Source organism: Salarias fasciatus, chromosome 8 (genome assembly GCF_902148845.1).
Source record: "Salarias fasciatus chromosome 8, fSalaFa1.1, whole genome shotgun sequence".
Lineage (NCBI taxonomy): Eukaryota > Metazoa > Chordata > Actinopteri > Blenniiformes > Blenniidae > Salarias > Salarias fasciatus.
In genome coordinates this window covers 17,456,038-17,482,738 of record NC_043752.1, presented here as the reverse complement: position 1 = coordinate 17,482,738, position 26,701 = coordinate 17,456,038, and the positions used below count along the sequence as shown (strand labels likewise).

The following is a 26,701-nucleotide window of genomic DNA, read 5'->3' as shown; positions in this document are numbered from 1 at the left end:
AATTTTATTATTAAGCCAACACATACATGAACAAAGCACCATATAACCTTAAAGTCTGATACAGAAGTAAGCCTACCTGCCTCAGTCACTGTGGCCATTTTTATTTATTCCATAGCAAACACTCTGAATAACAAAATGACAGCCAAGGCAGCATAATCTATGGTATATTACAGCATGCTGAATAGAAAACCTGGGAAAGAATTAGACAGGACAATCTAGAGACACTAGTGAGATACAACAGTATAAAAGTGCCATTCATTATACAGCAGTTGAAATACTGACAATGAAATAAGCTAATTTTACATTAAATTTATGGAAAAATAAAGAGATGGGGAGGAGAGAGGGGGGGGGGACAAAGGAACAGACCCTGTGAGGGAGCAAAATAAAACGTGACACTTCTTTCCTTGAACATTGAAGACAGCCTGCTTGCGTGGCGCGGATGAGACCGGTACCGAGCGGAGTCCTTTTGCACCACATAAGACAATTAAATGTTTTAAAAGAAACGGCCGGGGCGCTCGGGCGCCCGTCCCCTCTCGGCAAAACGCGCCAACCGGCAATTAAGTGGGGGAAGGAGGAGGAGGAGGAGGAGGAGGAGGAAAAATACAAATAAAAAAATAAAGTTGGAGGGGAGCGGATGGCACAGAATGTGTGGAGTTTAAATAGAAGTCTTTAAGCGAGTCCCGATGTGAGAGGAGCACATTCATTGAGAGACCGAGTGGGGAGGTGATTCTTGTTAAACCCATTCCTTCTGCCGCAGCGGAGCCGGCCCCCGCCTTACGAGGGGGAGAACTTTTTGGCTTGTGCTCGAACTCTTTTTTCATATTCTACTCTGTTTTGGCTGAAAAGGGATTTAAAAATAGTTACTATGGCGTCCTTGGATCTTCCACAAGTTTCTATTTAAAGACTACAGTGAATAGCTTCTACCAAATATATGGAAAACCAAGGAAGGAAAGCGTCTCACCAGTAGATCGTGTAAGCCTCTGCTTGGGCTGGATCCTGGATATTTGGCTCATTTAGGAGTTCCTGGATACCTAATAAGATCTGGAGGATCGATCAGCCAACAGAAAGTTCGTCAGTCAACATTTCTTCAAATGATTTTAAACAATTCTGCAAAGATCCAGAGGTTCATTGTGAAACCTGCTAATGCTGATACTGTTAATGTTAAATTAAAGACCACTCGTGCATTTTTCTAAGTGAGTATGGATAAAAGCACCAAATCATCAAGCAGAATCGGATTCGTAAAAACTCGAGGGAAAACCCATCTGAAAGGGGAAACTGGGGATTATTCAAATTTTTTATCAAAATGAAACCAAGCGAAGGCGACACTGAAAACCAGGTAAAACAGCACAGGATGAAAAGTGAAATAAAATATACATATTTAAGTAGTTAGGAGGTAACAGGAGTGAAACTTTAAGAGATGGTCTTCAAGGTGAGTTCAAGTGTAGTGCTACGAGCGGCTCCTAGTCCAAACCTGCTTTATTGTGATAGCTGGTCTCCAGTCCTTGTCCTCCTCTAGAATAGATAGGCATACTGTGCCTGATGGATACACGTTTGGATGGAAGAGTGGGGGCTCAAATTTACCTGAAACAGAAGGAAACACTGAGTGAAAACCGTGCTTCAGACCACATGAGCGGCGTTCGGCTTTGACCGAGCCGGACGGAGCAGCTGGTGTTGGTCACACCAACGCCGACACCACATCAAATCTAACATCTCATCAGACGTCTGGAGACGGGGTTTGTATCTGTTATTTAACCACGAGATGTCGGGCAGATCCCAGGGTTCAGCGTTAATGTTAAAACTCTGGTTACTGCTGGTCTGGAGCTACGCTCGTCTTCATCAAAACGATGCGTCCACAGGTTGAATAAAGCCGTTTTACTCCGTGATTCAAATGAGACACTGCGTCATGCAGCTTCAGACTAAACCTTCACAGAAGTGTGTTAAGTGTGTCTGTGCCTGTGCACGCTCAAGGACTGTTATTAAACTCACAAGAAATAAGAAAACATTAAATTACCTTTGATGGACTGTCATATTTGGGAAAAAACCACAACAAAACACCTTGCACTGAATCTCTTGAACTAAATAATCTAAGCACTCTAACAGATCACTATCATCTGGATCAGTTCACACTCAACACGTTTGATCCAGTAACTCACATTTCGGAGGTGAAGACGGATAGTCGTCTTTGAACAACATGCGCAGTTTGAACAGGCCTCCTTCCCACGGAGTCTGTAAAAACACGTCATTACACGGTTATACTCACAGCGGGCATTTTTAAACACATCCACATGAAACCTGTGGAGTTATATTAATAACAACATTCCAGACCTAATTGATTTCCTTCATGAGATAGTGCCTAGGTTTTCATTTCTGTACTTAATATGCAAAGTAAATAGTTCATGAGAAGCATTACCCCCTTTTTTCCAGGAATAGCGCATTCCCAATTCATGAGATTCATGGTTCCATCGGGGTTTTTCGTAGGTACAGCAACAAATCCCTGTGAACAGTTCAAATACCGGCATTTAGTCAAAAAAACTAATGAAAGCTCGAGGCAACGTTAAACTGAGAAAGGCCAACAAGTGGATTTGCTGAGATGCTACTTACAAAAGGATGGTCCTTCCGCCAAGCCTTGCGCTCCTGGGCAAGACGGCTCAATGCAATGCCTGACATGATGTGTGGACTCCTGCAACGAAGAGTACAGCTTGAATATTGTGATGGCAACACAGGACAAACTCATCAAATATATTCTTCTGGTACATTCTGAATTTGTTAATTTTAATTTAATGAAGCTGGAGATTGATTATGATGAAGACAGTTTCATTTGTGCCTAAAAAGTGTCAGGATAAGCATTTGTAATCGTTTCAGAGCGTTCTTTAGACTTCAGATTAAATGGCTTTACACATTGATCTATTTCCATTCATAGCTTGGAACAAGACGTGAATCAGTCCATCTTTAATTACTGTTTGGAGGCCAAACTGTAACCTCACTGCATGATGCCAGACAACTTCTGACCAAAGAAGGCTGGCTTTATTTAAGTGTGAAACACATTAAACATTACCTAACTTCATTAAAGTTCACATCCTAACATCACACTTACAGTTTGATTGATGGTTATTTCTACACATGTCTGGAAACAGGGAATTTCTGCACCGATTTATAAGGAATAATTTACGCAAACTATTTAGAGAGCAGCCGTGATTCTGATGTGGGATTAAACTGTAAGGTAAATAGAGAGGTGGCTGATTGTGGTTTCTAATTAAGAGGCTCCAAAGGAATGTCCATTGAAAGGATCTCTATAGCAACAGAGCGCTAAAAGGCAGCAGCAGCCAACTAATGCTACTGATCACCAGCAGCAACATACAACTACCCGCTAAGTGTCTGGCTACTGAAGAGGAAGCAGATGGATCACGAACTGTGCGATTTCAAAACAATTTGCTTCCGCCTTTGAGGATATATCTGCTCTGAACACAACACGTCTGGGAAGCTAAAGAGAGCTAGCCAAGCTAACCGGTGGTGATCCAGGTCCGCGGAAAAATGCTTTCCTGTCGTTTACCCGCCCGCTTTCAAATCGAAATGTGGCCCCGCGCACCTCACCTCAGCCCAGTTTGTCCCTTAAATGTTCCAGAAGCTTCGGGGAGAACTTGTTGTCAGAGTGATAGCTCATCTAAGTCCGTGCTACTTGTTAAGCGAGCTACCCGGTTAGCTCGACGCGCTAACTCATGTGCGCCAGAACGCTGCTCGAGCCAAACAGGCGCTGGCGCTGTTAGCGTCCGCCACGGCCTGGTGCAGCACTAAAATGCGCAATTGCACTTGATTTGGACACAATTTCGAATGGGAGAAGTGGTAGATTTCGCCCGAGTCTTAATGATTTCTCTCGTGGATCAACAATCAGAGATGTGAAACATTTGGCAGGAATTATGAATCCCCCAGACCATTAAAGCGCAGAGACAAAGAACGGCAGAGCTAAAAGGCGCACATTTATGCATTACCAAACTAGCGAAAATGGCGCAAACTGAAGCGGGTAAAAATATTGCAATACGCGACAAATTTTTGGGTCTCCGCGATCGCGGCGTTCTCCTACCTTTCAGTATGGCTGCACTGTCGCTGGTAATTAAGCGAAATGAATTAATCGTGCACAAATCCCGTTAAACCTTGTAAAGTTTCCCTCCTGAAAAACCGCCCGCTCCGATCCGAGCCAGACGCAGCGAAGCGAGATGCATCCCCCTCCCGCACTTCCGCCTTTGCTTAAAAGCACGTAGGAAGCTCCGACTGCGCAGTTACCTGTGAAACGGCGTTTATGCTCCAAACTAGTCATTAGAGTGAACAAATGAATAAACTGTGTAATTTATCCACTCCCGTTGTCCAAATAAACATTGTAGGCGATGGTTGATATGATTTTCACTCTGAGGCAGTTCCTTGCGGTGAACATCTGTTACGTCTTAACAAATAGAATTAAAAATAAGACGGGGTCGTTCTGAAAGTCAATAAGTACATAGACAAAATGCTTCTGTTCGTTTACGGTTTGTATGAATGGTATAAATACTTTAAAAGTAACTCTGTTTCCAGCCATGGAGAGCGAAGTACAACAGACTGATATATCTTTTCTTGTGTATCATCTTTGACCAGGGGGCTAAAAACCCTTAACCCAATCGTGCCCAACATATCAAATAAGGTTTTGTGCAAAATTATAAATCGGTGTCTGCCGACCGGCAATAACATACTTGTCTGCAAGTCATATATGTCTGGACACGGGCTACTAGAGAGAAAAAACTGATTAATGATAAAAATAAATAAATAAATCCTCGTCAACTTTTAAACAGGCATTACTTTAGACTACTCAGTTATTGAAACAAGTTTGGCGGCGGCAACACACGAGGACGCTGTTTATCAAATATCACGTTGGTCATTTCTGCTTTAGTTCACTCTACATAACATTTGCCAAGGCGTTTTTTATTTAATAATTACTCGAAGTTCAGCTTTAAAGATATCGGGTAAAAATACAAAAGAAAGGTGACATCTGGCAACCAAACGGTGAGTCCAAAATAAATGCACACAGAGATGAATGACAACATTTTTATTGGGTTTACCTTATGCAAGACCATTTAGATCTATCCCCTTAACCATCATACTTAGTTTGTACATTTTAAACATTGCATAAGATCATATAGAAGTGATCTATGTAGTGATATGAGAACCTTATTAATGTAATTGTTAGATTGAGGAAAAATGACACATTCATTCCCTCTGATTACAAGTGTGATCATCATCAATCATGCATTACAGTGGTCTGTGGTTGAATGACTCAAATGTAGAAACAAACTGGGCACTTAAAAGTATTAGGCTACAGATTAGATACGCTTGTCCATCACATAAAAGATCATCAGTGCCAGATAATCGACCAGACAACCAGCTTGTGAGGGGCAGTAAAATGTAACGTAGCTGCTAAAACTAGAGGGGTTAAAACACCTCAGACCAGAGAATGTCAAACAAGGTTACAACTGAACCAGGCAAGTAAATCACAAATAACACTTTATATCACAAAAAAAGAATCTCGAAAGATTATTCAAATAAATCTTAGCTCTGAGCCAACAAAGGTAGGTTAGTCCTATTATAAAAGTGAGTATTGCGGCCATCAAAAATCGGGAAGCGAGATTGTCTGCAACGCTCAAGCATCGGCTGTTAGAAATGAAAGATATTAAAAGTCAGTCAAGATGTTGGTGTCGTTATCAGCTCGTGGGGAGTGCTAGTTGCCATCGGTGCAGTCACACACAGTAGGTTAATGTGTGAGGGAGTGCAAGACAGTACATAATTGGAAGGCTTCAGAATACTATAGCAAATGTAAACATAGCCTAGCTCTGGCAGGAAACCCAATCTACTCTGATTAAACCTCTTCGCACATCTCCACTTTTGCACTTTGAAAGCCCTTGTGTATGTGGTGTGTGTGTGTGTGTGTGTTTGTATATCTGAGTGATATAGCTATAAATGTGTCGAGTTCAAAAACATGCATCCATACTTGTTTCTCCAACAATATAAAAACTGTTTTAGTCAAGTGTATATGTGTGTACATGTGAGTAAATGGAGATTTGTGTGTCAATAACAAGTCTCTATATACAAACTGTGTGCCAGCATTAAGAAAAAGTTTTACTCATCCCTGACACTAAGATCGATGTGTACAATACACATAAGACATTGGATTTTGGTCACTGGGAAAAAAAGGCAACACTAAATGATTATTTGTGAATGAAATATTCAACCTATCAAAACCACACATCAAACCTGAAAACAAAGGTCTACTTTTTCTTTAGAAAAAAAAAAAGTGTTCTAAAATGTATTTACATCTAAGACATTACAGGCTGTAAGCAATGTGCACAGTGTTTCCCACTGTAGTGCTTGTAATGCTGTGTACAAAATCTACACAATTCAAAATGCTAGGAAGAATCTATCTGCACTGCAAAAGAGAAAAAAAAAATACAGGTCTTTTCTTCTTTTTTTTTTTTTAATTAATAATGTAACAGTCAACTTCATAGCCAGCCAAGTATAGCTTTGTTATTGGTTTATCAAAACATGTTCCAGGCATGTTCTCAGTGAAAGACACCGTATTCAGCATTCAGCTGTTTCTCTCAAACCGCAGCTCAGAAATCTCTGGTCCTGTACAAACAATGCAAAACAAGAAGTTAACATTGTCAAGAGTTTCTCGTTTTCAAAGATCCAGTATAAACAACTTCCATCTGAAAGCTGTGTTTTCTATACAGTGTACAAAACGTGCAGTTTTCGTAAGAGTTAAATATTAATATTGGATTTGGATTATTTACATGAAAACAGAATCCTCTTTTTTTTTATTTAGTCATTTGATATGAACAGAAAGTCCTTCACCGCCTCTTTTAAATCAACAGTTCCAGTCCAAGAAAAACCAAATACTTCCTCCCTCAAATGACAAGATCAAGACCAAGAAGAAGAAAAAAAAAAAATCCCTCAAACGTAAGAAGTAAAAGAATTAAAGAGAACTCAGATGTCTGTGGGGAGGAAAAAAAAACTGTCTTAAGGACGGCTTTTCAAAAAAAGAAACAGGGCAGTGATGGAGGACGTTTAAAAAAAAAATGTTACTGTATGACAAAATTCACATTTCAAAGAGTTGATGTTTTCTGGGCAGTTAACTTCAGATTTTTGAACATGAGGACGTCACAAATTGGAAGCTGAGAAAACTGAAGGAATGTTCTGTAAACTCACTTCAGAGGAACATTTTGGTTTTGATCACGACTACAAATCCTTGTCTGGAGACACAGCTACTTTTTTAATGTCTTTTCTGACCAACACTACAGCACAGGGATGTGAAAGTTTACTTCTTGACATGATTTATTTTGCTTTATAACAAGTGGAGGGTCAAACTATGAGTCTCAGGACTGGAAGTTATTAGAAATGTAATAGAGAGTAATTGACAAAGTTTTTGTGCAAAACTGCATCAGTTACAGTTCCAGACTTGTAACTTACCAGATATTTCAATCCATCCTGTCACATTTTTTATTGTACTTTCAGTAGTTTTGGGGGTGAAAAACAAAACAAAACACACAAATTGGGGTAGATATTTGTTGCAAATGTTGCTTTAGGCGAACAACCTTTAACACAAGAAGAGATACTTGTTAGTTTTGATATCTAATGCCCGTTAAAATCAATCAAATCACAGTGACACTAAAGATTTCCTTGTACTCCGACTGTAGTTGATCTCGCTGATTCAATATTCACTGGGAAACACGATTCTCAGATGGAAACGATTGCTGAAACATCTTGAAAAATATAATAACGTGTGGTTGTAGTCGAGATCCTCATGATCACAAATCTCAGTAAAACTGAAATCTTTGGATGCGTTCCGTATGTTTTTTTGGGGGCGGTGGAGGTGGGGGGTTGTATCGGATAGCCTGACTCTTTAACATGTGCCGAGTAAGAGCACAATTCCCTTCTTAATATCTGTGAAGAATGACATGTTTGATACTCGGAGTGATGAAGACCGTGCTGATCCCTTACTAGACCCTTGAGTTGGAGGATATAAGGATTAACTCATCAGATGACCCTGAGTGAATCGTTGGCCTTAAATGATGTCGGCCGTATCTCATAGCACAAAACATTTGAAGATTACAGTTCCTCACTTTAAGTTAGAAAAAACAAAATCGCCGCTGATTCGGAAAAAAAAAAAATAAAGGTCCAGTTTAAATGTACAGGCACAAATTGTCAGTAAACAGACTTATTTACATTGAGAAATAAAAACAAAAAAGGTGGAGGGAAAATAAACAAACGTTAAAGAAATGCACACCCCCCCTTTAAAATCTCCACTGTGCCAAACGATCTTCTACAAAGATGATATGTTTGCATCTTAACACCTGGAGCTCATAATACTGAGTCCTGTTCACATGCGGGAGCCCCTCTCCTGGAGGATCTGCAGGAAGAGAAAACACACACAATAAACAACAAAACTCATCACGCAGCTGAGAGGCAGTTCAGTGCACAAAACCTGACAGCCTGCTGCGGCTTATTTCCTTAAAGTACGCATTCTTGTTCCGGTATTGACACATTTAGCCTGCAGGGCGGCTGAAAAGGACACGGCGGGAGGGTGGAGACTGGGGAGAGGCTGGAGGAGTGACAGCAGACATTATCCAGGCTCTGCTAAAAACACTACGCATGACAGGAGGGGTCAGCCGTGACACCGGGAAGACACGCTGCTGCACTATCTGCCACCTTTCCAGACCCCCAGTGCACACGGTGCACAGTCAGTGTGTGTCTCAGGCCACACACACACACCCCAACACACACATACAAGAGAGAGAAAATGATGGAGGGTGATTTCCACTGAATCTGAGAAATTAATGGAGAATTATGGATTAGGATTTCAATCCTGCTGAGTGCTGGGTTTAATTTTGATGCACTGTGGGATGAATGAAGATATTTTCTCTGAAACTGCGAGAGCTGATTTTTTTTTTTTTTTTTTTCCCACTTTCTGATCTTTGCTTCACATCTGCTATTTTTAGCTGTCGTAGGGTAGCTGTGAACACTTCACATACACACTCAGTGGCTGCAGGACCGCCTCGCCGGCAGGTGTGACAGCAATAAAACACAGGTTTGAGCTAAAAAGGCTCCTGGACTCCAATCAAACAGGTTATCGAGTGCCAATTTGTATTTTGTGAACAAAGATATATCTTGATGATCACTTTTCTGAGGAGTCTGAAATCAGTCCTTGATACTGGATCCTGATGTCTTTGAAAGCAAATGGGAACTTTACATTTTTAAATGCATCAACGGGAATGGAAGAGGAAGGAGGACACACTACAGGGAGCGTTGGAGGGACTACGAGCAGTTGGGTGCTCACCGGTGAGTCACAAGTGCTCAGCCCTAATCAGAGTCATTCATTTCATAATCCGTCTCTTCGTCCTCGCTCTGAGCAACATGCAGCATGCAGACAGCACAGAAGAAGACAAGAAAGGCATGTCGTAAAATAATGAGACTGGATGAAGGTGTTAAAGAGCACTGGAGAGGAGAAGAAGGTGGAAAACAAGTTTGCCGAGGTCAGTTTTTAATAACAGATGTAAAACAATGTGATGCCATAAATATAAGTAACAGAAGAAAAAAGAAAAAAAGAAAGTCCCCCTCCTCTTTTCCTGAATGTCTCGTTTCTGGGAGTTATTTCCCCCGACCGATGAGCCCCATGTCCACAAAGTGCTCCTTCATGAGGATTCCTCATATTAACCCCGAGGCGCTCTCCGCTCCCTTGAGGCACGTCCATAAAAGCAACACATTCAGAAACTCGCGGCACAGGCCATCTTTCACCGGTTCTCAACGGGGCTCTCCACACACTCACCTTGGCCTTCTCACTGGGCTCACTGTTCGTCCCGTACGACTGGTTGTGCAGCTCCTTGGAGACTACACACAGGAACTCGGCTTGGTCTTCGTTTCCATAGTTGTAAGAGGAGCCGATGCTGACCAGCTGAGGAGACGACAGGCAAGAGCACACGGGAAGAGGTGGCTTTAGAGCGGTGAAGCACAGGTACAACGTTTGGTGGAATACAAGGAAATGAATGGAATGGGACCCGAAAAATGGAAAAAGAGGTCAAAAGGTCCAAAACACTAGAGCGAGAGAGAGTCCTGCAACTTCAGTAGGAGCAAAGGTCAATCACGGCTGTGGAGCTGAGCTAATTAGACATCCCACTAAACAGGACAATCTAGAATAACTCTGGATTCTTGACCTCACGTTTGGTGGAGACGACACAGAACACATAATTATACGATGCACTGAGGGCAATGGGAAGGCAGCACACCTACAAACTGCATGAGCAAACCGTTTCCACTCTCCAAAATCTGTCATTTGACATAATTATACTTATTAAAAAATTACCAAACTGTATTTTTAGGACCAGCAGACACTGAACCAAAAATAAATCATTCAGGATCACAAATAAATAAAAAAACTGAATTAAGAAAATCAAAAACTGTGGTGCAAAATGGAAAAAGTGACTTAAAAATAAGCTGAAATACACTGCCTAGTACAAAGTTACTGACAGAGTACAAGAGCAGGGATTGACCACAGGAAGCAAACATGCTGGTTTCAAATCTACGGGGAAACGGTGACTGGACAGGACCAGGCTTGTCTGGAGAGTAAAGGTGAAACTGAGGCTTTGAAAACTGCAGTGTCCACGGCTAAGCACAAACCAAACACAACAACTTACTTTCAACAATTTTTACACTCTCTGAATGAAGTTTTGTCTGTCAGCATGACGCTGAATTTTTCTCCAGTGCTTCTCTTGCCTAATTATTTGGGAACGATACTATCACAACCCCATCCCTACACATTACACCTTTGACAATGCACACAATGTTTCTTCACATCAGTCTAGCTGAAAATCCACAATACACACAAATGGATGGGAAATGTACCAGTGAGATCCTTCCTTAAAACAAACCCAAAGTAAATAAATAAATAAATAAATAACCACAGCATGCAGAACAGAAACAAAACGGCACTTTTGTGTTCCTGCCTTGCCTTTGCTGCATGTGTACTGCAGGCTACATGTATACCATGTGTACCCAGGTGTGCGTGTTCAGACATGCACCGCCTCATTAGCCGCTGCTGCCACAGACTTGTTGTTGTGGAGCGGTCGCTCTGTAACACCCAATAATATCAACTGGCTACCCTCGGATTGCACGTGTGGAGGTGCTACATGTATCCAGATGACTTTCCCTGGAAAGTTCAGCTTTTATGTGATGCAGAGAGTGATGGAAGCATTTTTTTTTCTCTGATGGTTCACAGCCTATGATAGCATTTTTATTTATTTCTCTTTGTCTTTTTATTTTTTACATATCATATATACATCTTACCCCCCCCCCCCCCCACACACACACAGCAAACCAACAAACAAAGGGCCACATCGAAGCAAAACCAGCAAAGCGTACAAACTGTGAATGCATAAAAATAAAAGATATGAAAGAAAATCACAGAGAGGAACAGAAGGTGTCAGGCTGTCTGAGCCTCACTGGTGAGCAGGCAGCACGAATGAAACACTGAAAACAACACAGTCAGAAAAACAACTGAAAGCTACCAGTCTACTCCAGACAAACAATGGCTGACGGGGTGTGTGTATGGACAACATGGGGACCATGCAGTGACCAGCCCATGGACAGAAGTTTGTGGGACACACCTCTCCGCTGTTGTTTGGCAAAGCAGACTCCTCTCCCTTCACCTCCCTTGACACAATCAGCAGAAACTCTGACTGGTGGGCCCGCCCGTAACCTATACTGACAAGCTGCAACAACCAATCAGAGCACAGAAGGGACGCCCGGATCATGTATGCGGACATTGAGAAAAATGCGATTTACTGTTTGAATTCTTCTTTTTCCTCCTCTTCTTCTTCTCCTTTTTTTTTTTTTTTTTTTTTTTTAATATATATATATATCCAGTAATGAGGATTGGAGTTTCTGGTCAACGTGAGCATAGCGGGGTGGGTGAAGCACATGAAAGGAGGACTGCTGCTGCGACGCTGCAGGAGGAGCTTTACCTGTTCAAACTTCCAGCCGTCGGACATGGTAGAAACCATCTGAGTCAGCTCCTCCTCCTGACACTGTAGCACCCGGTACACATGCTTCACTGGAACCTGCAGCGGAGAGCAGACGCATGAGAGAAACACGGGAAAATATCACTTCCGTATAAATCAGCATGACTGAATCTGTCCGAGCTGTGCGTACCTGTGATGTTTTGCAGTCGCGTTCCCTGATCTTGTCCTTGATGAGTTTTATTAATGACGTGATGTTGTAGAATTCGGCTTCTTCCAACACGCCTACAAACAGGGAGACAGGAAGCGGACTTCAAATAAAACCTGTGGACTTTATTAACTTTTACTATAGTCTTCAATGATTGCTGTTGATTAGACGTTGAGTTATTAATAAACACAGGAATATATGCAAATGTGCTTTTGAAAAAACAAAAGTTCTGAGGTATTACCTTCTTCAGCCAAATCCCTGTTGAGCACCAGTTTGCCATGCCTCAGGTAGTTCAGCACTGGCCCAAAGTACGTGGGATCTCTGTCTATGAGATAGGCACCAGTTTCATCCTGAAAAGCACAAACAGGAGAAGATTATTACATGAAGTAGATTTCTTCTGGATCTAACCTAAACTTGCGATTATGCTTCTGTTTTTTTCTCTTATTCACTCTGGAATATGACGATAGACTGAAAGGTTTTGAATGCAACTCAATCAATGAGCGCTCGGGTGTGCGCCTCAATAGCAATCTAATGTGTGCTGGGCGCTGTGCACGGGGGAGCAAAACCCAAGGGATGAGAATTATCAGGTCAGCTCCTGTGCGGCTCATCTCCACGGCGGTGGGTTCAGAAGACATGCGCACGAGGAGCCACACACAGAACCGCCCAGGGAGATCACTCCTCTATTCCCACAGGCCCTGGGTCTGATCCCGATTCCTTCACAACCGCTGGGTGTTCCCCTATTTCTGTAAGTACTGCGATTAGACTGTCTTTGTCTCGTGGGGAAGAGGAGGATGAAACAATTAGAGCAGAACAGAAAAAGATTTGGAACAGCAGGCTGAATTCACCGAGGGGACCGAGAGAGAGAGAGAGAGAGAGAGAGAGCACCTTGGCTTACAACCAACAATTAGCCTCGTCTGTCTGTCACAACGCCGGTCCCACTCACAAACGGAAAAGTCCGTTGATGCAGCTGTCCGGCGAAACTTTACACGGAAACGCTATTAAATACAATGTGACATTTCGTGACTCAACCATGCGCGACATTTAGTAAAATACTCTGCACACAGGAGAGGCCCTAAGCAAATTTTGTACTAATGCTGCAGGATGTTTGACTCTGCGTCGGGTGAGTATACGGCTTCAGGAGCAATCCTGGCAAATTAGCGGCGGTGCTGGTTCATGCAACTTGTGATGTTATTTACTTAGGAACACAACCATGTTGTCACACACCTCAGGCCATGGCCGGAAACAAACAAGCCCTCCCTGACAGACACGTGCACGGATTGGGCTGGAGTGATGGCTTCAACTCGAAACGCATTAATCTTCTCCAATAATGAGAAAATGCCCCAGTGTGTTCCTTTTGGTAATGAATCGGTAAGCCCCTCTTGGCAGGTTGACCTCTTTTTCACAGCGAAAATACTCCACCGGAGCCCAGCGGAGCTCTATTCTAGTCTCAGTGCCCTGTGTCACTTTCTTACACTTTTACTGTGGGTGTAGTTTGAGAAAAACGTATGGATGGACCTGCATGGAGGAGGCAGTCGAGGCCGAAACTGACTTTAAAAACTCAGTGTTTACCTTTACAGGTTACTCTCCAGCCCACTCACTATCAAAGAGGCCTGTGTACGTGGCCCCTCAAGTAAGACTGGTTTGACAACTCTGCTTTACACACTTGGGTTTTTTTTTTCTTTGACGATCCAACACTGCCATAAGCTGTTCTTCTTCTTCAAGAGCTTTTTTTTTATATACTTGACAAAACAAAGCAAAACAAAACCTCTTCGAGCGAGACCACGACTTCTCTCTACTGGATCAGAATGACTCAAAGCACAACTGCACATTACTGAATCAACAATGCCTCCATTCAAACTGCATGTTGCCATTGGGTAATTTGGTTTTGTGGCATAATCCGAAAACATGCATTTGAGGCTAATTGGTGACTTAAAACCTGCTTTCGGCGTGATTGTGAGTGTGTGTGATCGAGTGTTTCTTCCAGTTTGCAGTGTGATGGACTGACTCACTTTAACCAGCCAATAAGAGGACTCTGCCACAAAAACCTAAGAGAGACTGTTTGAACTTCACAAGCTCACAGGTAAGGATGCATATCACAAACCAACGCCAGCACTCGCAGCAGGCCGTCGATGTGCACGGCGTGAGCAGTACATTCACTGTTAACCACATGATGAGATATTTCCTCATTAAGGAGGAAGTGTGGACGGCTGCACGCAATTAATAAAGGCTGAATTACAGCTCTGTGACACCACCTGTGCAAGTTCAACTTTCTGCTTTAAAAAGGTCAAATGGCCGGTGTAAATAAAGCTGAAGGGTGAAACAAACTCCTGCCGATGTCGACTGAATTTAAAGACACTGATCATGTTCTTTACACGTCTATCCTTGTGAAATTCTGCTGCAGGCTGAGCTGCAGCATTACTAAGCCAGTTGCACAGGTCCTGTGGGAGAACATGTATGAATGGGGGACCTGGGGTGACGCTGACCCAGTTCAGACAGACGATCGTGGGGGCTTCGACGGGGGTCCACGAACACAAAGAGGACAGTGTTTTTAATTAAAGACAAAAGGCTGCGTCTCTGGGGGCACAGGCTGGGGAGCACTGGGCAACAAACAGAGGGATGGGGACAGCGAGGGAGCAGGAGGACGGCTGCTGCTTCTGCTGGGATGTACTGCAGTGAGACACTCACTGAGTTATAAAACTGTCTGGAAAAAAAAAAAAAAAAGTTCCCATTTAGGAGTAGTGCCACAGTCACGATGAGCCAAAATCAAGCGAACACATACGAGCAGGGAGGGAACATTTCTACTTCGCAGCAAAAAGCGACCGAGCTCATTCATGCTTTATTGATGCTTAATTAAATAAAAATGCGAGCAACCACTTTAACCAGAGACCACATGATTCAGACAAAACACACTGACGAGCAGCATCGCTACCTACAGCACCCAGCAGGAATGGGTCAGTCTGCTCCATGTCCTGCAGGCTACATGCTGAAAGGAAGCATTCTAACTGGAACTATGGCGAAGGCAAAGCAGGCCACGACGAGATTCAAACTACAGACAAGCTGAAATTTCAGTAAACACAAACAATCAGATGGTATAAGGCTTCAGAGCAGAGGGAAGTGTTTTGTATCAACCTTATCTTTCTTCTCTTAGGCACAATACATATCCTCCCCACAGGAAATACCACGGTGACCCACCCTTCAAGCGCATGGTGTCCAACAAGGCTTTCTGCAGAAACACTGATGCTGAAAGTCAATCCTTAATTCAACAACAACAAAAAAGAACAAGCTGCTGCATGTCAAGCGAGAGACAACAACAGCGGGCGTGCATGAAAACTTGGGATCCGAGTGAAGATGAGGCACTTAGAGCAAGATTTCAGTGGATTTATACCAAATAAGCGAGGTGATTACTGTCAAATAATGAGAAGGCAATGCAGACGAAGCCAAAAGGGAAGTCAATTCACACACTCATGTAAAATTAGCTCAGGTTTCTCAGTCCAACGATAAAAAAAAAAAAAAAAAAAAAAAAAAAAAGAGCATACACATCGAATGCGTCTCTGTTGACCAGCCCAGTAGGAGCCCCCAGCAGAAAACGGGCTTAAAGATGTTGCAGTAGATCTACTGCGTCACATGACTGTGGCTACTTAGCCAAGTGGAAGTCTGATCCTTGTAGAGTCGGAGCCAGGAGTCCCTCCGGAGTACAAGTAGTAATGGCATAGTCAGAGCGGCCTCCATCTTTTAAATAATACACACCGCAGCTTTATTATGTGAAACTCTCTCACGCTTCAAAATATCTGACACCGACATTTGAATGCGAGTTACAACCTTTCAGCACGGCGGGGAGGAACTTCTCGCCTCTTCAGTTTTCAGTTCTGCGAGGCAACGCCATCAGTGCTTCTTGCCGCAGAACAATTCATGACTGAGTGTTTTTTGGCACCGTGTGATGAGCAGCTCCTTTGAAGTCCCCTAAAAGCTGTGCTGCCACGGCGAGAGGCAGCCATGCTGGCAAACCAGCAAGGCACAGCAACCTGGAGCTTTCTGGAGAAAGAACTGTGTGGCGTAAAAGAGGAAAAAAAAAAAAAAAAAGAAGAAAAAGCTCGAGGGTGAAAGATTAGTCGTGGTGACTCACTTTGGTGCAAAGAACAATACCATCCGGGAGCACTCTCATCTACTGCACAGCCAGGCATTTATCAGTTCAGGTGTCTGACTTTTCACCAGCAAAGATAATCAAATAAGACTTCAGTTGCACATATTCTGTCAATAGCATTTCTGAAATGTCCTATTGAGCACTTAGTGTGAGAAGACGGTGCAGCAGGAGCTGGTATCACCGTTAAATATTTACATAGCTTCCCACAGTGTGCTCAGGCATCACGTACAACCTGGATCTGGCATTAAATGCAGCCATATTTCTCTCCCGCATGCCGCAGAGAGAAATTCTTCAGGCAGTAAATGGATATGAATATGAAAAGAATAAGATGTTTAAAAAAAAAAAAAAAAAAAAAACAAGGATCCTTTGTGATGGGTTGCTTGAAAAATTGATGCAGCTCTCAGAGCTGGAAAGCTTGGTCTCTACTTGAGTGGCCCTGAGCTGAGTAGTTTGAAAGCAGGAGTCCACCACAGGGATAGATCCCCACTGAAGTGTGTCTCTCGGCTCACTGACAAGGCAAATGTACCGAGAGCCACTTCTGATAGCAATTGGGCCAACGTCAGTTGGAAATGTCAATCTTGCACAAACAGGACAACACTGGTTAGCATCGGCAATTCTTGGGGGATCAGTTTAAGCAGATGATAGATAAATATAGGAATACCTGCTGGTATGGCTTTAAAAAGGGACAGCACTTTCTTTCTGGTCCGCCCCAATGTGCAAAAACAAGCTCCAGTCAACAACATGAATAATGCAGTTCTCCTCAAGAGTCCTGCTGAAGCACGTCAGCCTGCGTGACTGAGAACTGAACCACTCATTTCCTTGGCTCCGAAACACAATACTGCACTCGTCCAAAAGCAGAGCTCTGTCAGTCTGCCGGGTTTCCTACTCACATGCACAGTTGTGTGACCAAAAAAAAAAAAAAAAAAAATACATAAAAAAATTGCATTGCTCATGGCTCACTTACAAATTAGGTGAAATCGTGTCAACATATAGGGTTTCATACGAAGATGCAAGCGATATGAGATCTAATCATGATGTGCACGGGAAGGGGAGCGATATGGAAATCCTGCTGGAGAGCTGTAAAAGAGATGGATGGAGAGTGTGATGCACTCTTAAGACGGGAGGATTGAGATGGGCTGATCCGATGCTCACGCAGGATAAACTGAGAAAAAAGCAAGCTGATTATTCAGTGATTAAGATATTTGCATGAAAATACCAGATGAGCCATGGTCTCAGCTTAGCTTGAGGGGTTTGAGGGGGACAGAGGTGAGGATTAAAACATGCAGGTTGACACGAACAATGGACACTGGGACAGTAACATGAACAAAGAAAACCATAGCGCAGTGTAATCAGTTAGTAAATAGAGTTGGTCAGTGCTGGGGGGGCCTTGAAGTACACAGGCTATGTTGGTTAATGCAACAAACAGGAAGGAGAAGCCTGTTTCTGGAGGGTCAATCAAGGAAATGAAGGACTTCGTCCTGTGCTCTGTTGTCAACAATACTTTACTCCACCTGGCATAGACTTGTGGATTTATTACCAGTGACTAATGTGGCAGAAAAAAATACAAATGAAGTTATAAACCCAGAGAACAGCAGTACGAACATGACTGAGAATCATGATCCCAATGAAATGGATCTTAGATCAAAGACTGATAACATCCAGTAGAATTTATAGAGAATCGCGGTCTGAAGTTTATTCGATATTTACCTGCCTCATCCATAGTATCTGACGCTATAAAAGTTCAATAATACCGGAGTAAATAAAGACATGAGTCGGCCACTGTTTGACATCTGACACCTTCTGACTGCAACGCAATGCAAACGGCCTCGGATGGGGGAAAGTTTCCAACTACTGGGGCGACTTGACGTTTTCTGCACACAGCCTGCCAAAGCTGTCAGCTACCGCATCGCGCTGTTTATTCCATTATAATAGCAAAAGTCCCGTTTACAAAAAAAAAAAAACAAAAAAATAGATACAACAAGAGGAGCTAGCAGAAAGATCGGATGTCATGTGGTGACTGTCGGAATCTAGTTAGCTTAGCAAGCTAATGCTAGTTAGCCGCAAAAGAAAAACCCGAGTTGGTAGAAACATGTTATGACTAGTAATAGACACGACAATACGGGGTTTATTACTAGTTTAATCTGCTGTCGTCCTGATGCAGTGGTTTGTAGGTGCGTGCGGCTCCCGGCTGTGCCGGAGTTGCCTGAACTCCACTAGCTTGTAGCAGTTACCTTGTCGGAGTCGAGCTCGGGGTCAGCTTGGCTCAGTCTGTACAGAAATGATTTGGGATCCCGGCACAGCGTCTGCCTCGTCGTTAGGAAGTACGTTCCCCCGACGTTCAGTCGGATCCATTTCGACGCCCCGACGCTTCTGTCCGCCGGAGAATGGGCCAAACACCTCCGGTGGACGGAGCCGCTGGTGTCGGAGCTGTTCTCGGCCATCCCTCCCTCTCTCTCTCCCTCGCGCTCTCTCTCCTCCTCCGCCCTCGGTCGGCTCGGCTCGGCTCGGCTCGGCTCGCAGGAAATATCGAAGCTGCAGCCGCTCGCCTCGGCTCGGGAGTCCACGATTCATGCAAAGCAGGCTGCCAGCCAGCTCCTCAGCCACTCCTACTGACGGAGCCTCTCCAGCACTTGCATAAATTATTCCAGAGGAGAGAGGCCGCCCTCTTCCTCCTCCTCCTCCTCTCCAACATGGAGAAGGAGACCAGCCTGTCAGAACCACGCCAGCTACATCTTATTGAACTATTTATACCGTCTTCAAATATTCAACACCTGCCTGCTCGGTGTATTCTCCAAATTAATTTCCAGGACACACACACTCACACACACGCGGATTATGGGCCGGTACTTTATTTACATGCTGCAAATAGTGAGACGCCATTGCCACTGAATGCTGCCATGACTGTTGGCTTGTTAACAGAAGACAGGACACATGGCTTTATTTGTATGCCTAAATCCCTACATGCTTTAATCACTGGACTACCAAGCATTAAGTGGAAAATTCATCATTCAACATCTACTGACCTAGCGCACAAATAATCAGAGAGAGAATGAACAGGTTCATTAAATTATCAGAATATGATTAAATCACTGAGCAAATAGAAAATGTATGATATAGTAAGAAAAAAAGCTGTAAAATATTATAGTTTACAATAATTATTCACATTCAAAGGCTTTACATCTCAATACATACACAACATGGCCCCTGAACATGACTTCAATCCAAATATGATTCATATATTAGAATTTAAATAACACAGAATGAACTATAGGCTAAACAATAGCCATCAAATAACCTTATACAAGAATAAAAATACAAAAACTGTATCCTAATATCATTGCATTACTTGCTTCAGATTTTAATAATACATCATCTGTACATCACAGTTCTAGTCAGTTACAAGCCAGGTAGAGTAATCCATACACAATGTAACCGACTGCCATCACCTTGATTCAAACTATTTTTCTAACTAGAGGAGGAACACTTGTCTGGCGTCTCCTCGACTTTATAGACAGATACAGCAATTTCTTCGGTTATTTGGATCAAATAGATATCCTTTGAACTGACATCCAACCACATGGAGCCCTGGGCCGGAGGGTCCCGGTCACACACTGCACACACAGACTCAGCTGAAGGAAGAGGACCTTTGGAAAGGACCTTAAGGTACTATGTCCAAAATTAAAAGCATTATGATCATACATATTGCTAAAACAAGAGCACAAGGTAAATCAATCGCTTTAATTTCTATTGGGCCAAACATCAGAATGAATGAGAAGGAAATAAAAAAACAAAACAAAAAAATAAACAAAATAGAATAAAATATTGGGCCGATCGGCCGATGAGGCAGTTCTGCCATCTTGTCCAGGGACAACAGCTTTACTGTGATTGCTTCTGAGGATGATAGTGTATCTATGTGTGAGTGTATATCTCTGTTGATGAAGGATTTCTGTTCAGCATGGGGTGGTCAGCACATAAGATTCTGTTTTCAATAAGGACGTGCTGAGGATGAGGTGACTAGGTCACCAAAAGGAAAAAAAAAAAAAGTCGAAAAAATTCACACCACAAAGAAATAGCCAGTGAATGGTACAGAACAACCAAATCATCCAATAATATTCGCTATGGTTGCCAATGCAGTCAAAAATACCCACCTTTAAACTTGAATAAACTATATCTCCAGTGCCCTGGGAGAGAGAAGCGCACAAGGCTGAGCTACGAAACTGGCCATGCAGGAAAGATAAGCAAGTTCTGATTAGGAAGTACAAGCTAGTGGCATGTTTACCCGCCCCCTGTTAGCAAAACATCCTCAGTAACGGCTATGGAAGGCTCACACTTACACAGAGACTGGATCGGACCCATGTCTCACTGCAGACCGGCACTCTGCCGTGTTACGTGGAGACCTTAACTGGTTGCAACAAGCAAGTACCAAGAAACCAAAAAACAAAACACACACAAAAACAAAACAAAAACAAAACTTGAATGTGTAGAAATTTTTGGGCTCCGACAAAAAAAAAAAGAATATATAAAAAAAATAAAACCTTATGCAGGATCTGAGTGAGACTGAATGGGTTTACAGCATCTGTTACAATTCTAGAGTATATGCACTGGAAGTGGGGCTTGACTACTGCTTGCATGTAAGATGTAGGATTAGGATATGGTTTAATGAAGATATCATGACAGGCTCCGGTTCAGACCAGCTAGATTCTGAGTTATCGTTGAAGCAGGAAACCAGTCCTTGCGTTTTGAGATAGTCCTAGCGGGTACCCAAGCTTGTGTCATTCAATAAGACAAGCTTGCCCTTCTCTTCCCCCTTGCAGAATGTACAAAAAGCAGATGTGCATGGTGGAAGTCTTATCATTCATACATGGGAAAAAAAAATGCAATAGAAGCCTCACAGAGAGCACAAAGAACAAGCAAAGCAACCCTGAATCCAAAGTTGTATTTTTCCCATGATTTTACTCAGGATAACAAACAAGGTCTAGATGCCAGCGTCTCTAAGAGTTTGTTTACATTGCGGTGATGAAGGGCACTAAAGAGGGTGTTACTCTGCTCAGTGATTGGCCTCGGAGCTAAAGAGAAGTGGGCACAGGATGAGCTGTGCTCCTATAGGCCGGGGTTTTGGTGCCTTTGATAGATCTTTCTCCACACTTCCTGGATCTTCTTGCACCATCTGTCCGCGTTTCCGCTGGGGTCCATCAAATAATATGTCCGGTTAGGCTGCAAAATGTCACAGGAAACGAAAAAGACGACGTCAGAGGTGAAGGAATGAGGAAACATGAAAAGGTGTTGCTGCTGGTCAGAGATGAGTTGTGGCCTACCGTGTGAACAAAGAAGGTTTTGAAGTTCTTGGCTTCGGGGCGTAGCTCTAAGGACCAAGGAATCTCCCCTTTCAGGACCCTGTTGACAGGGTCCACATAGTACAGGTGTGGTCCTTCAGTGAGGAGCAGCTGTCTCCGTCGAGCAAACAGACCCTGCACAGGAATGCACACGTCTCAATTATCAGTTCACCAACAGAGGGCGCTGTGAGGCCAGCGCCGCCTCGCACCACCACTGGGAATTCCCCTTCACTTCCTCCTAGAAACTAGCAGTCAGAGCAATGTCATGGGAAGTGGATTCACTTCTGTGGAGCCAGCTCAGCGCCGCACAATGACACGGAGGGCTTAAAAAAAATTAAAGGTTCACATTATTGATGAGTGTAAATGTGCCCACCTTCCGTTTATCCACTGGACCCATTTTCAAGATCAGGTTATTTTCCACAAACTGATGCCTGCGAAGGAACAACAGCGAGTCAGCGACATCCTCAAACTAATGCGTGTCTATCAAATGTACGAGCTCCAGCTTCTTTACCAGGGGTTTCCAGAGGTCTGTTTGTCCAGCAATAGCCGCTTCTCCTCCTCGGTGAACTGCAGGTCCAGCTCGAAGGAGTTGTTGTCCAGGTCGTGGATGTACTGCTCGATGTTGCTGCTGGACCTCTGCGGCGGCGTGGAGTCGTGCGGCGACAGGGAGTGTGAGGAGCTGGACTGGGCCACCTGCATGTTGCTGAACTGGCTCAGGAGGTCGTCGTACTGCCCGCCGTATGAGAAGTAGAGGTGACACAAACAAACAAACAAGCAAACAAAAGCACTGTGATATTTAGATGTGAATTTGCTTGACGGTTGATCAGTGAGCTACAGATTCCTGAAGTCCCTCACGTTGCCGTAGCAGTCCTCGTCGTCTTCGGACATGGCTGGCAGGTAGGGCGTGAGTTTGGGGGGAGTTTGTAGGTGGAGGTTGCTCCAGGAGATGCTGTCGAAGAATGGGTGTTGTTTCAGTGGGTTGTACCCGCCCATCTCTTCACAGCCGAGCCGCTTGGAAGGGTCCAGTGACTGAAATGGAAGAGATAAGTCTTTGAGCAGAAAGAAAGAAAAAAACTCCACCTCTGCATATAACTGGTCACTTTCTCTCCAGATAATACAGAACCGTACATGTGCTGCAGTGTGTGACCTACCAAAAGCTGTTCAACAAGATCCTTGGCTTTGGGGAAGAATTTCTCTGGAAATTCGTACTCCAGCTTTATTATCTTCTGGAATATTAGGTACTCGTTTCTACGTCACACACGAGAAAAGAAAGAACGTGAAAAACTTTCTAAAAGAGGAAATCTCAAGTGAATGATGTCCTCGCGGTATACTCACGCAGCTCTGAACGGTGGTAAACCAGCCACCAGCTGATAGATAATACATCCCAAGGCCCACAGGTCCGAGCTGAAGAGGGGAAAGGGAGAGCAGAACTCATGAAGTCAAAGGAAAGATCAACATCTGGTGAGTCAGCTAAAAAACTCATTTTATACCTCTTGCAGGCTGATTTCTCTGTTAGCAGCTCTGGAGAAACGTACTGCGCTGTTCCCACAAACGAGTTCGCTCTCGCTACAAGACAGGAAGAAAAACAAGGGGGGGAGGGGTTAAGAGATATTGATTTGGTGTTTTTAAATACGAGTCCAACAAATAAGATCAGCACGGCTATCATTACCTTGTTTACTGTCAGATGATAACTGTTTTGCCGTCCCAAAATCTGTGATCTGAATGTGCATGTCTTCACTCAGAAGAATATTTTCTGGTTTTAGGTCTCTGAATGAGAGAGAGAGAGAGAGAAAAAAAAGGATTTTCAACATTTACATATTGAGATTTGCAGAAAACAGAAACTGACAGGAGAATGAGACGAGGCCGTACCTGTGTATTATCCCCTTATTGTGTAAGTATTCTAGAGCACAAACTATTTCAGCGGAGTAGAATCTCGTGCAGGTCTCATCAAATGAACCAATTTTGCGAATGTATTTCAGGAGCTCGCCATTTTTAGCGTAGCTGAGACCAAAATCTGAGAGAAGTCAGTTAAGGAAGAACTGTTTTAAACGGGGAATTCCCCAACAAACACATTTTTAATAAACAACATGACTTGATAAAGTTTCCAGACAAAGGATACACAACTTCTCGTCATCTTGAAATGTGAAGTAGAGCTTGACGAAGAATGGGTGATCTAGATTTGACATCAAATCCCTTTCTCTTTTCACGTACTGGGCTTTCTTCTCCTTCATAATATGGTGCTTCTCTAATATCTTAACTGGAGGTGGAGAAAAGAAGAGTTAACATATCAGTCGAAGGATCCCGAGCAAGTTTTCCGTATGAATAGATTGTAAGTGAAAGGAGTTAAATTATTACTCACTTGCATACTCTTTCCCTGTTACTTGCTCTTTTGCCAGGACAACCTTAATCATAAAACATTAGAAGAGAACAGAACATGGCATGTTACCAACTTGGAAGAGGATTTAATGATTCTTTGGGCTCTCCATTTTCAATTCACCTTAAATGAACTGAAGATGACTCATTCAAGCACATTAATCAAAAGAATGCTAGCATGCAGCAACAGCTACCTGGGTGGAATTCGGAGGGTTACGTACCGTTGAGAAGGAGCCCTCTCCGAGGATTTTGCCAAACTTGAAGTCCTCTGGCTTCTTCTTGCGTGGCTGTGGGGCCTGGACGGCTTGCTGTGCGCGGAGCTCGGAGCCCTGGCCACTGGCGGACGCTCCGACGGCGCGAGCCTCTGAGGCCGGGGCCGAGCCCTCCATGCTAGGGCAGTGGCTGCTGCTTGCGCCTGGGATAGCAAGTGGCGAGCAGGAGTCAGGGTGGTTTCTTACCATTGATGGATGCGAGCAGGAACAGATGACAACGCTGGGCTGAATGGGCACAACATCATACTGAAACGAGAGAGGAAGTATTGAGTGACTAACAGTTCGCTGCCTCATCCAATTATAGTTTGCCGTTCATTCAATAACAATAATAAAACAGAAAAACCTGTGCACATGAACCTTGTAATGCACTCAAATACTATTATGACAGGATGCTTTCTGTCATTGTGCAAACTATTAATATCCTGGTATGATTGTAGAAGAATAAAACAGGCGTATAATTATAAGAACATCAAAACTCTGGACTTCTGTTTCCAAAATGATATAATAAAAGAAGTATCTGCCTCTCTTCATTCAGAAAAAAAAGGTATATTACAGGGAAATGTTCTGAAATGAAGTTTCCAATGTCTGATAGTTATTTAATTTAAAAGAATAAAGGTAAATCAGTCATGGTTAAAGTCTCCTGGAGCTCCCACATTCCTGTGTTCAAGTGGTTCAAACTAAGTCAAAGTCACTGCTTTCATGTGAGAGCAGCAATTGCTCATCTTGTTAGTATGTACACGATCAAATTACATGGCAGGTTCAGTTTGGATCACACCTTCCACCAAGTCGATTTACGGTAAACTTCAAAACACAGTCAAAAGACAACGACCAAATTCAGATTTCGAAACCGAGAGTTTGATCAAAGTAAATAAAACCAAAGCTGCTATGTGGCAGATCCGCTCAACTATCTGATCATTTCGATACATAAGGAGTATTTTAAGGAGAAACCAGCCTGATGAAGATTCAAAGACAGCGACAGGTTGCGCTTTCCCGGCCGAGCTGCTGTTTATTCTTTATAGCTTTTGAACTTCTGTCACAATCAGAATATTGTTCGGCTCACACTTTAGTTGACGATACTTCAGTTGGCCTAGCTTCTTCTCATTCAAAACCAAGGTGTGGCCATTTAGCTGTCTATTCCGGAGTTGATTGCAAGGTTGCCAACTAGCCACATAGCTATTTTCTGAGCCATTACCATTAGTCAACGATGTTCCAGTTGTGGGAAAACGTCGGCTAATGTTATCCTAACCCCGAGTACTCTGGTAACAACAGGCCTGTGCAAACTTTCTTTGCTAACTAACGCCAGCTAGCAGGCTAACGCTAGCCGCCGCTGCCTTGTCAAACAGTGCCGGCCGTCGCTGACAGCGAGTTACAAACTTAACGCTAACAGCCAAGGCAATTAGCAAGCGTTAGCAAAACCAGGTAGCAGAAGTAACTTCAAAACCACCAGCTCGTTTCACAAAACCTCATTCAACCGTGTTCAAAGTCAGCGCAGGGATATCAGACTTCAACTAGTAATAATGAGCTGACAGCCGAGCAGCTCAACGTTATGTTTAAAAACTCTCCTCCGACGAAAGGTGGGACGCAACACGGCTAACGCTAGCCCCGAAAGCGCGAACCTGTTCTGCTACCATTAGCCAACACTTACTAGTCAACAAATAGTACTCACACATCTCCGAAAACCAACAAAAGGAACCGGTGATAATCAAATGGGATTCCAGCCTTTTGAGACACCTCTCAGGGTGAATTAAATCAGGCGTGGGACAACTGCAATTAACAAACATTGGGTGTTGTGTTAGCCAACATTAGCATGCTAACGCCGCTGGACGATCTTTTGCGGCTAGCATAGCTCTTCCAATGAAGGCCCGACCTAACTATTTATTGTCACACAGCTACCACACTGTACGTGTCGAGAACCGGCTTCGAACCGACATCCGTGTAAAAGTTGCAACGCTTACCAGCTGACTTGTAGCTCTTGCCATGGGAGTTTTCCGCGAGTATTTATTTGGAATAAAATAATTAGAGAAGCTCCAGTAATGGCTGCCTCTGCGCCTTCATTTTCGAGCTGTGACGTCGTTCCACAACAATGTTACCGCAGGACAGCAGAGGAGAGTCCCGCTGTGTCCGCCCCCTCGACACATTAACAACCTCCTCAACTAACTTCATCTCCCCGATCCGCCTGCAGGCTTCATATTCACACACCGCGCTGAACGTGGCCCACAAACAACTATCTTTACGGTTCTTTCTTTCTTTTTTTTTGGTGGACTAATGATGAACCGCAGCGAGGCCCATCTACAGGTCCAACTCATCTGTTTACTTTAAGATCATCTATTATATCACATCTGGTAAAT

General features: G+C 43.4%; 3 protein-coding genes across 4 annotated transcripts; all 3 read right to left on the bottom strand.

Moving 5' to 3' along the window:
* Positions 1–16: 16 nt before the first annotated feature.
* Positions 17–4,222, bottom strand: ube2ib (ubiquitin-conjugating enzyme E2Ib). The gene is made up of 7 exons (XM_030098358.1): positions 4,079–4,222; positions 2,602–2,680; positions 2,411–2,494; positions 2,154–2,226; positions 1,472–1,581; positions 962–1,041; positions 17–838 (listed from the first exon to the last, which is right to left on the bottom strand). Exons 2-7 carry the CDS (start codon positions 2,665–2,667, stop codon positions 775–777), a joined length of 477 nt encoding a protein of 158 aa, XP_029954218.1. The 5' UTR covers positions 2,668–2,680; positions 4,079–4,222; the 3' UTR covers positions 17–774.
* Positions 4,223–5,056: 834 nt separating this feature from the next.
* kctd5b (potassium channel tetramerization domain containing 5b) lies at positions 5,057–18,969 on the bottom strand. Of its 2 annotated transcripts, XM_030098349.1 has the most exons (7): positions 18,607–18,969; positions 12,476–12,584; positions 12,220–12,311; positions 12,033–12,128; positions 11,676–11,780; positions 9,842–9,967; positions 5,057–8,425 (listed from the first exon to the last, which is right to left on the bottom strand). In XM_030098349.1, exons 1-7 carry the CDS (start codon positions 18,814–18,816, stop codon positions 8,396–8,398), a joined length of 768 nt encoding a protein of 255 aa, XP_029954209.1. In that variant the 5' UTR covers positions 18,817–18,969; the 3' UTR covers positions 5,057–8,395. The 2 variants fall into 2 exon arrangements, with proteins under 2 accessions (XP_029954209.1, XP_029954210.1); XM_030098350.1 differs by lacking the exon at positions 11,676–11,780 and having other exon boundaries at positions 18,607–18,816.
* A 342-nt stretch (positions 18,970–19,311) lies between these two features.
* pdpk1b (3-phosphoinositide dependent protein kinase 1b) lies at positions 19,312–26,507 on the bottom strand. The gene is made up of 14 exons (XM_030098312.1): positions 26,309–26,507; positions 24,303–24,599; positions 24,068–24,110; positions 23,828–23,965; positions 23,578–23,722; positions 23,378–23,475; positions 23,199–23,274; positions 23,044–23,112; positions 22,860–22,956; positions 22,564–22,737; positions 22,220–22,437; positions 22,082–22,139; positions 21,691–21,843; positions 19,312–21,589 (listed from the first exon to the last, which is right to left on the bottom strand). The coding sequence occupies exons 1-14, from the start codon at positions 26,330–26,332 to the stop codon at positions 21,476–21,478; spliced, it is 1,704 nt and encodes a 567-aa protein (XP_029954172.1). The 5' UTR covers positions 26,333–26,507; the 3' UTR covers positions 19,312–21,475.
* Between the last annotated feature and the right edge of the window lie 194 nt (positions 26,508–26,701).

What these genes read in the sequence shown, in the direction of transcription:
- ube2ib (XM_030098358.1), bottom strand. Translation starts at nt 2,667, where the DNA reads ATGTCAGGCATTGCATTGAGCCGTCTTGCCCAGGAGCGCAAGGCTTGG. An exon ending in CTATTCCTGGAAAAAAGGGG is followed by an intron (nt 2,227 to 2,410) that starts GTAATGCTTCTC and finishes GTGTTTTTACAG; the next exon opens with ACTCCGTGGGAAGGAGGCCT. An exon ending in CAGCTATCACAATAAAGCAG is followed by an intron (nt 1,042 to 1,471) that starts GTTTGGACTAGG and finishes TCGATCCTCCAG; the next exon opens with ATCTTATTAGGTATCCAGGA.
- kctd5b (XM_030098349.1), bottom strand. Translation starts at nt 18,816, where the DNA reads ATGGCCGAGAACAGCTCCGACACCAGCGGCTCCGTCCACCGGAGGTGT. An exon ending in CCGAGCTCGACTCCGACAAG is followed by an intron (nt 12,585 to 18,606) that starts GTAACTGCTACA and finishes TGTGCTTTTCAG; the next exon opens with GATGAAACTGGTGCCTATCT. An exon ending in CAGGGATTTGGCTGAAGAAG is followed by an intron (nt 12,312 to 12,475) that starts GTAATACCTCAG and finishes CCCTGTTTGTAG; the next exon opens with GCGTGTTGGAAGAAGCCGAA.
- pdpk1b (XM_030098312.1), bottom strand. Translation starts at nt 26,332, where the DNA reads ATGGCAAGAGCTACAAGTCAGCTG. An exon ending in ACGAGGACTGCTACGGCAAC is followed by an intron (nt 22,438 to 22,563) that starts GTGAGGGACTTC and finishes TACGGCGGGCAG; the next exon opens with TACGACGACCTCCTGAGCCA. An exon ending in AAACCTTCTTTGTTCACACG is followed by an intron (nt 21,590 to 21,690) that starts GTAGGCCACAAC and finishes GACATTTTGCAG; the next exon opens with CCTAACCGGACATATTATTT.